Here is a 10351-nt window from a genome sequence, read left to right on the forward strand (position 1 = left end):
CGCACCACACACACACACACACACACACACACACACACACACACATACAGACTACACACCACAGCACACACACACATACAGACTACACAGCACAGCACACACGCATACAGACAGACTACACACACGCATACAGACAGACAACACAGCACACACGCATAGATGCAAAAAAAAAAGTAATAGCATTTATAACCATTTATTCAATTCAATACATTACGTACATAAAATCCCAAACCAAAACAATTTAGGATTACTTTCAAGTAGGCTAAATTAAAAGTTTCAGCCAGTTCGCACTGGCCTGTAACATACAGAATATCAAACAGTAAATGTATATATAGACTCTACATCAGAAAGTTAACTATTATAAACGGCAAGATAAATACGACAGTGGTTCTTTTAAGTGTCAGAATGAATCTCGTTCGGTTCTCTTGAAAGAAACGACTTGGCGAGGGAATATATCAAGATTCTTTTCAAATTGGCGTGTCATTTTTTTTATAACAAACGTTGCCATTTCCGGACATAGTCTCGTATTGTTTATACTTACATATTTTTATTTACATTATACGAAAATAATACATATCTGCACTAATTGAATAAATTCCTATATTCTAATTCACTGTCAACTAATACTTTTCTTGTTGCAACACGCAAAGTGTAAACAAATGTATGGATCGCCATTTTGTTTCTGCTCTTCTATTTATATAACCGCTGCTTTGCGATTGCGTGTATAAATGGGGGAGTTTGCTCCCATTCAGGTAATATCCGATAATCTGCTACAAAGTCATGTATGAGGGAAAGGTTTAAACAAAGTATATTTATTCGTAGTCCAAGCTTAATCTGAGTACTTTGTGAGGTAAGGAAAACTGTGTTTATCCTAAAAGGTGAACGAGTGTCTGGGTTCGAAGATATCAACCAAGCACAGGTTTAACCTTGAGCATGTTCTATCCTCTAGAGGTCTCACAACACTTGTGCACGTAGCTACTCTTCAAACCCGACACCTCCGCCCATGAGACGAGAGGAAAAACACACGTTCTGGCCTGAGAATGTTTTGATCCGAAAGACTATCGGCAATAATTCAACGGTAGAGATTGTTAAGGAAACAAAACACAAAATAACCTGGGGGTCAAAGGGCGCGGTCGTCATAGGCATCACCACCGCTAATCACCAGAAGGTTTCTGGGGGTGGCACTGGAAGAGAGGTCAGGGGTCGCCTTCACCTCCATCACAACTCTAACCCTGAGGGACTCTCTCTCTCTCTCTCTCTCTCTCTCTCTCTCTCTCTCTCTCTCTCTCTCTCTCTCTCTCTCTCTCTCTCTCTCTCTCTCTCTCATCGCCTCAGACCACGTAGTTAGTGTCGGCGTCGCGGGCGCCTTCCACCGTGTCCTTGGTGCCCTTGCTGGCGGTTGACGGCTGCTTGAACTTGGCCGCCGCCGGACGGTGGCCAATGGCGACGCTGGCCCGGTACCCTGAGAGAAGGACAGGAAGAGGAGGAGTCTGGTCAGAGGGGGCGCCCGCTGGATCCAGGTGTTCCGTTGTCGGGGATGTGGACAGGATTACGACAGCAACAGCAAGGGGATGGTGACGGTGAGCTGTGTGCGTGCGTGTTCTCATGAATATCTTGCCCATCGGTTTATTTCATAATTAGTTGATCTTCTGAAAAACGTATTTGTCGTAAACCTGAAACCGAACTATAATCCTAAAAAAGGTAGCGCAAAACTTTTTGCTACACTACTGTTTTTGCTTCACTGTGCATTTGCCTTCGATAATTCCTTCACTGCTTGCGAAAGTAATACAGCGATCTCTTGAGTGAGTGAGACTCCAGTGGTCTTTTGACCGTTTCTCTATGGTTCTTTGCCTCTCTGTCTATGCAGATGGTCATGGATGGTTGTCAACACTCCTCCCTGGGAGGGGGGGGGGGGGGGGGGGGGTTAGCTGTTGCTAGGTTGGTGGTGTTTGCCGGGTGATGTCTCGGTGTTGTTTCTACACACTCTTGTTGCAGTAGCGTCCGTGCCAGCCGTCCCGACACTGGCACTTGTTGGGTTCCACGCAAATCCCGTGGGCCCCACAGCTGGGCTCGCAGACAGCTGGGGAACACACACACACACACACACACACACACACACACACACACACACACACACACACACACACACACACACACACAGAACACACATACGCAGTGAGACAACATGTGGGAACCCACATAAACAGAAACGCACACAGAACACGCACATGGAATGAGATACACACGTGGGATAGCACAAACACACATGGTTACACGTGAAAAACACATGCACACATGTGCATATGCATACTCATGCACACACACTCACACTCGGGCATACACACACAGTTACATGTGAAAAAAAGGTTACATTTGAAAAACACATGCACAAATATGCACACACACACACACACACACACACACACACACACACACACACACATCAATTCCGCCTGTACAATTTTGAAAAGCCTTTATACTATAAATGCAGTGTGAAAGTGTTACAGGTGGTCAGAAGGACATGTTGTGTACCTTTGGAGCAGAGGTCTCCGTGGAATCCCTTGCTGCATTTGCACTTGTTCACGCCGGTACACCTCCCGCCGTTCTTGCAGGGCTGGCGACATTTACCTAAAGAATCAACTCATGAGATCGGTTCCCACGTGTTCTGTGTTCAGTTCTGCGAGACTGAGCTGAACGCCATCCAAAGAACCTCGCAGTGATTGTTTTCCATGCGTGTCATTCCTGAGCGAGCAGCTCGAGGATGCTTCAAGGAAGGCTGCAAAGGGATTGAACCTATAACCTTTTGGCTCCGAGTCAAGCAAACAGCCCCGCTCTCTGCGCTACACCGGTCGGCCGTGTGGGTGAATACCGTGATTAGCGCTCGTGGCAAAGCACCATCTTGAACCCATATACGACACCGACATATACCGCCCGCGTCGCCTGCTGCTGAAACTCCTTCTTGGCACGAGATCGGGTGTGGGTGAAACGGCTGAGCAGCCCCGATCAGTTAAACGCAAAGGGGGAACTCGGGAGAGAATGTTATTCATATCCAGGTTTCCACATCACAAAACCCCCTAAATTCCAAGTGTCGGTCCACAGGGGGGGCGGTCCAGCCTCTTAGATGTGGACAGCCGTGCATAATGAAATGTCAACACCCCCCCCCCCCCCCCCCAAAAAAACGCCTTTACCCTTCTTAGCCGTCGCCATGGCGACCCTCATATCTTCTCCCCCCCTTTTGTCTCCGCGGTTTCGGAGAGATAACCGACACGATGAAAACCACAAAGGAACGCCAAGGGGGGGGGGGGGGGAACGAAGGGAAAATCCCCCGAAGCGTTCCGACCGCGGGAGGGAGATGTTTCCGAAGGGATTCGGTTGCACGCGTTTATTTGATGAACGTCTCCTGGATCCCAGTGGAGCCTTTCTGCTCGGGCGGACGGGATTTGCGGAATTCATAGGCGTTGGGAAAAAAAAGAGATGATTAGGAATGCTCGGAGAGAGAAGAAGAAGAAGAAGAAGAAGAAGAGAGTTTTTGGTTTCGGCTTTTTGTTTTTTTTTTGCTTTACATTACGGCTTCAGGTTTTGTAAAAAAAAATACGAAAAAGTCCTTTGATGGAAAGCTTTGCATATTGGTGCTTCAGATGTGTGCCTGCTAGGTCGGCCGCTGTGCTTCTAACCGCACGATGAATCGCGACGGGAAGGGAAAAAAACAAAACGTACTAAACATCCTTGTTTGATCTCTCCGGAGCACAGGCGCCGTTTTGGTTTCACAAGATGTGATTAACTTTTTAAACACAGGGCTGCGTGTTATTTATGTATATATATATATATATATATATATATATATATATATATATATCGGTGAGCTCAAACTCTGCGGGCCAATTGTGGGAGAATCCCTGCGCTGTACACAACAACAACATGTTGCATTATCATGACTTCATAACCTGGAAATTACAAGTTCCTGCCTGGGCTTGTAATTAGTTTAAAGCATCCGATCGGATTTTTAAAGATGCCCTTATTGTGTGGATTAAAAAAAGTGAACACTGTGTGTGTGTGTTTGTGTGTGTGTGTGTGTGTTTGTGATTAATTGCTTCGGCTAATCGCGTTGGTATTGCCTTAGGCGTGCCAGCTGCCTGTTTGACACCAGCTACACTGGCCGTATTGGAAACAGCATGAGGTAACCTGTGTTCCTCTGTGGGTGACCTGTCCCAGGTCACTTCCTGTGTGACTCATGGGGGGGACCACAGAGGGCTGGGTGTTACGCCGCGGTCACACTGCGCACGTCCGTCGACGGATGACGGAGGGCGGGTCTGACGTATGGGGGTACGCGATCGGATTGGCCGACGGATCCGTCGCTGCCTGAGAAGTTGAACATTTCCCAACTTTTTGACGCAGGCAACGGAGCCGATGGAACGGACGGACCCACAATGCATTTCGAGAGCGCCCCGTGCAAGGTCAATGAGATCCGTCGACGGATGGGTTTCATTGTGAACGCGTCGTTAAAGTTGCTGGGTTCAATCCCCGCTGTGTGCAGCCTGACTTGAGCAAGGCTCCTAAACCCTGACCTGCTTGTAAATTAAATGTACACGAAATCCCTGTTGGAGATGCCTGTATAAAAGTAAAGTACAAAATAAACAAAGACAATATGGAAGTACTGGAGATAAAGCGGTCCGCTGACAATCCTTTCCTTTGGCGTTTGGGGGAATGACGCCACTGAACCAATCACCTAGCCTGGCTATCGCCAGACCAAGCTCAATCGTAGATTGGACGTTGGTCTGGGGAAGCTGCTGTCATTTTCTTCAGCACAAGAGGCGTGATCAATGGGCCTAGTTCAACTGACTGTTGGCTGCTTGCCGTCGCTTCCCTGTCGTCATTGTGTTAAACCAGCCAATAGCGCGCCAGGGGGAAAAGCCAGCTTGGTGATTGGCTCCCTCCAAAACGCATCAGAAGCAGAAAGAAAAGTATTGCTCTTCTCCAGACCCTTGTGCAGGGCGAACTCAAATCACCGGCAGAATGGGCGGGGCTACCCAGTCTACCAATCACATTCACATATGTTTGAGCGACAGCACTCACTGAGCTCACAGCGGCTGCCCTCGTAGCCCGCGGCGCAGATGCACTTCCCGGGGTGGAAACAGGTTCCTCCGTGCAGACAGGTGGCGCTGCAGTTGGCTGCAGAGGAGACAGTCGGTACGAGATCACACTCAAGGAAAGAAGCCCCAGCACTCAATTGACTGTGTGCGTGTCTGTGTGTGCGTGTGTGTGAGAGTGTGTGAGTGTGTGCGTGCGTGCGCGAGTGAGTGAGTGAGTGAGTGAGTGAATGTGTGTGTACCTTTCTCGCAGCTGTTGCCATGGTAACCAGGTGGACAGATACACACCCCGGGGCTCATGCACAGCCCGCCGTTGGAGCACCGCGGCGAGCAAAGAGCTGTTTCCGCAAAAAAAAAATTGAAAGTTCGGATGACTTTATTAAAATGAAAACATATGAATAGATCAAATAGATACAAAGAATAGAGAGACAAAGAGTTCACCTCTGAACCGAGGACCCGATAAATAAAATGACACTAGCAGTAAGATTTGACGCAACGTTTTGCAAAATTAAAATACATACGTCATGTACGGTCAATAACAAAAGTAACATGTCAGGCCTATCCTTTTTGTCCCGACATTTGGTGAGGAGGAGGAACTTTGGGGAAAGGTGAGAGAAAGTTAAACTTTACCCTTCTCGCAGTGGGGCCCGTAAAAGCCGTCCTGGCACTCACACACCTGTCTCTCGTTGCAGTAGCCCCCATTCCGGCAGCCCCCGGGACACTTGGCTGGGGAGACAGATGGGAGGATGAGGGTCGAGGGGGTGAAATGGGGGAGAGGAGGCTCCCCCATTTCACCCCCTTATATGCGTATGTTCTCCTTGGACGTTGATTGGTAGCGTCTTGCGGCGTTCTAGCGTAGCACGGCGTGTGAGCATAGCATGGCGATGCTAAAGTGCTAACCCCTGGAGTACATTTTGTGTTTTAATTAAAGCATATAATGTAGAAAGACAACTTTTTTTGGTTCATTCAATTATCTATATGTGCGCAGTGTGAGAATTCACGACGGAATCTGTTGGAAGTTTGAAAGCGGCCATTAACACAAACCTAAACATCACTCACTCACTCACTCACTCACTCTCTCTTTCTCTCGCTCAAACACACACACACACACACAATCTCACACACACAATCACCCACATACACAATCTCTCTCACACAATCTCTCTCGAACACACACACACACACACACACACACACACACACACACACACAATCCCACACTCTACACACACACACACACACACACACACACACATACATACACACACACACACCCCACACACCCACCACCACTCCCAGCAGTTGTGCGTGTGTTTGAAGTGTGATTGTGTTACAGGGCATCCGGTAAGTGATAGCCTAGGAGCCCGCGGCCCCTGGCTCCTCCGGCCCCACTCGGGGCCCCCGCCGTAGCCCCTGGGTGTCGGGGGGGCCGTGGGCCAGCTGTCGCCCCGCTATGAAGGCCACTGACAACCTGCTTCCTGTCAGGGGGGGAGGGGGGTGGCTCTGGGGGTATGTTTACACACACCCTCTCACCCCCCCATCCTCACCCACCCTCCATCCCCCCTCCCCCCCCCCCCACACACACACACACACCCCCACACACACCCTGCCCATCAGGATCTGTGTGTGTGCGTGTCTGAGATAGCGAGGGGTGTGTTAAAAGGGGGGGGGGGGCGGGGTTTGTGATGGGGCTGAGATATTCCTTCCTGTTGCTTTATGACGAGAATGTGGTTTATTTTTGTTTTCCCCGTCATGGCGGTTTCCAGCGCCTTGTTATCTCCCCAGGAGGGACGGGAGGAATGCCTTTTACAAGACCTCTCTCGGGTCTGTGGGGGGGGGGGGGGGGGGGGGTGTTTTATGCATAAGCTTTACTATTTGCATGTGTGCCCACTGCCCATACATTCATAGTGTTTGCGTGTATGTGTGTGTGTCTTTGTGTGTTCCTGTGTGTGTGTGTGCGTGTCTGTGTGTGTGTTGTGTGTGTTCATATGTGCGTGTGTGCTCATGTGTGCCTGCTTGTGTGTGTGTGTGTGTGTGTGTGTGTGGTCATGTGTCCGTCTGTTCATGTGTTTCTGTTCGTGTGTGTGTTCATGTGTGTGTTGTGTGTGTTCATATGTGCGTGTGTGCTCATGTGTGCCTGCTTGTGTGTGTGTGTGTGTGTGTGTGTGTGGTCATGTGTCCGTCTGTTCATGTGTTTCTGTTCGTGTGTGTGTGTGTGTGTGTGTGTGTTCATGTGTGTGTGTTCGTGTGTGTGTTCATTGGTGCTGCAGTGAATCTGGCTATGAAAACATGAACACAGACCCCCCCCCCTGTATCCTCCTGCCCTGTCATCATAGTGTTCACATGACACAATCGCCCCCCCCCCCCCCCCCCTCTGACCCGGAGAACACGGAGCCAACACAACGACCCCCCCCCCCCCCCCGTGATTACAAACGCCAGCCTGCTGCCCAACAGCGGCCGGCCCCCTCCCCTCAATCCCCCCCCAACAACAACAGCCGGACGCACGCCCCTCCCCCCGCTGAAAGGAAGAGGAGGAGGAAGAGGAGGAGGATGAAGAGGACGAGGATGAAGAGGAGGAGGAGGAGGATGAAGAGGAGGAGGAAGAGGATGAAGGGGAGGAGGAGGAGGAAGAGGAGGAGGATGAAGAGGAGGAGGAGGAGGATGAAGAGGAGGAGGAGGAGGAAGAGGATGAAGAGGAGGAGGAGGAGGAAGAGGACGAGGATGAAGAGGAGGAGGAGGAGGATGAAGTGGAGGAGGAAGAGGATGAAGAGGAGGAGGAAGAGGAGGAGGAGGAGGATGAAGAGGAGGAGGAGGAAGAGGAGGAGGATGAAGAGGAGGAGGAGGAGGATGAAGAGGAGGAGGAGGAGGAGGAAGAGGAGGGGGAGGATGAGGAGGACGGCTAAACGCCGTCCAGTGAGCTCGGCCCGTCTGGAGCGGAGACGTCGGGCGCTTAGCTCAAGGACTTGCTGTGGGAGGTGATACCGGGGGATTGAACCCAGAACCCCCCCCCGGGCTGGGGGCCGGGGGCACGTACCCCTCTGGCAGGTCTTGAAGAAGATGGCGTTGTGGGGCGTCCGGAGGATGACGTTCCCGCCGGCATCCATCACCAGGATGGTGACCTCGAAGGCCGCCACGCCGTCCTGCTCCCCCAGACACGGGAAGCCCACCTGCACCACTGACACACACACACACACAGATACAGTATAAAGATACACACACATAGAGATACAGTATATAGATACACACACACAGATACAGTATATAGATACACACACATAGAGATACAGTATATAGATACACACACATAGAGATACAGTATAAAGATACACACACATAGAGGTACAGTATATAGATACACACACACAGATACAGTATAAAGATACACACACATAGAGATACAGTATATAGATACACACACACAGATACAGTATATAGATACACACACACAGATACAGTATATAGATACACACACACACAGATACAGTATATAGATACACACACAAAGATACAGTATATAGATACACACACACACACAGATACAGTATAAAGATACACACACACAGATACAGTATATAGATACACACACACACAGATACAGTATAAAGATACACACACATAGAGATACAGTATATAGATACACACACATAGAGATATAGTATATAGATACACACACACAGATACAGTATATAGATACACACACATAGAGATACAGTATATAGATACACACACAGATACAGTATATAGATACACACACAGATACAGTATATAGATACACACACACATACAGTATATAGATACACACACACAGATACAGTATATAGATACACACACATAGAGATACAGTATATAGATACACACATAGAGATACAGTATATAGATACACACACACAGATACAGTATAGAGATACACACACATAGAGATACAGTATATAGATACATACACAGAGAGATACAGTATATAGATACACACACACACAGATACAGTATATAGATACACACACAGAGATACAGTATATAGATACACACACAGATACAGTATATAGACACACACACACACACAGATACAGTATATAGATACACACACACAGAGATACAGTATATAGATACACACACAGAGATACAGTATATAGATACACACACAGAGATACAGTATATAGATACACACACACAGATACAGTATATAGATACACACACATAGAGATACGGTATATAGATACACACACACAGATACAGTATATAGATACACACACATAGAGATACACACACATAGAGATACAGTATATAGATACACACACAGAGATACAGTATATAGATACACACACATAGAGATACAGTATATAGATACACACACATAGATATATAGATATACACACAGAGATATATACACATACAAATAGATATACATACACACACACACACACGGATACAGTATATAGATATAAACATAGATATATACAAACATAGAGACACACATACATATAGATATACACAGAGATACACACACACACACAGATACAGTATATAGATACACAAATATAGATATACACATACATATATATACACACACATAGAGATACAGTATATAGATATACACACATAGATATACACACACACACATGGAGATACAGTAGATAAACACACACACATAGATATATAAATATACACATAGAGGTACACACACACACATATATACACACATATATATATATAGATGTATACACACATATATATATATATATACACACAGATATACAAACACAAAGATGTACACACACACTGTATAGATATATAAATAAACACACACACACACACATATAGATATACATATATACACACACATATAGATATACACAAACACACCTATATTTTTTAAACACAAACATATATATACACATACACAAATATATAGATATATACACACACACATACACACACATGCACGTACACACGTACACATACACATGCACACACACACACACACATACACAGCTTCAACCTCAACCACTGAAAATAGAGAGCTGGGTGCCACTGTCACCTAATTCATACCGAATTATTGATCATTTGACAATATTGACTGCCAGTAATAAACACTGGAGGAACCATCACATATACATAATGGGCCTACATACATATAACCATCACATATACATAATGGGCCTACATACATATAACCGTCACAACGACAGTTTGCCATTCGTTTCCACCAGGCTGATATTGATGTGACATCAGCAGCCTGAACCTCACACACACACACACACACACAC

The 10351-nt window shown here is 47.0% G+C and overlaps 1 protein-coding gene across 1 annotated transcript in view; it reads right to left on the reverse strand.

The window, feature by feature from the left end:
* Positions 1 to 1331: 1331 nt before the first annotated feature.
* wif1 (wnt inhibitory factor 1) overlaps positions 1332 to 10351 on the reverse strand; it is a gene marked incomplete at both ends in the record, with an annotated part of 13072 nt that continues 4052 nt past the window's right edge. Inside the window, 7 exons of the mRNA XM_079734081.1 lie at positions 1332 to 1462; positions 1985 to 2080; positions 2533 to 2628; positions 5074 to 5169; positions 5330 to 5425; positions 5718 to 5813; positions 8122 to 8262. Coding sequence (XP_079590207.1) covers positions 1332 to 1462; positions 1985 to 2080; positions 2533 to 2628; positions 5074 to 5169; positions 5330 to 5425; positions 5718 to 5813; positions 8122 to 8262 — 752 coding nt within the window. The remainder of the gene's footprint in view (positions 1463 to 1984; positions 2081 to 2532; positions 2629 to 5073; positions 5170 to 5329; positions 5426 to 5717; positions 5814 to 8121; positions 8263 to 10351) is intronic.

The sequence above is a fragment of the Pollachius pollachius genome, assembly GCF_949987615.1.
Source record: "Pollachius pollachius genome assembly, chromosome: 4".
NCBI classification, from domain to species: domain Eukaryota; kingdom Metazoa; phylum Chordata; class Actinopteri; order Gadiformes; family Gadidae; genus Pollachius; species Pollachius pollachius.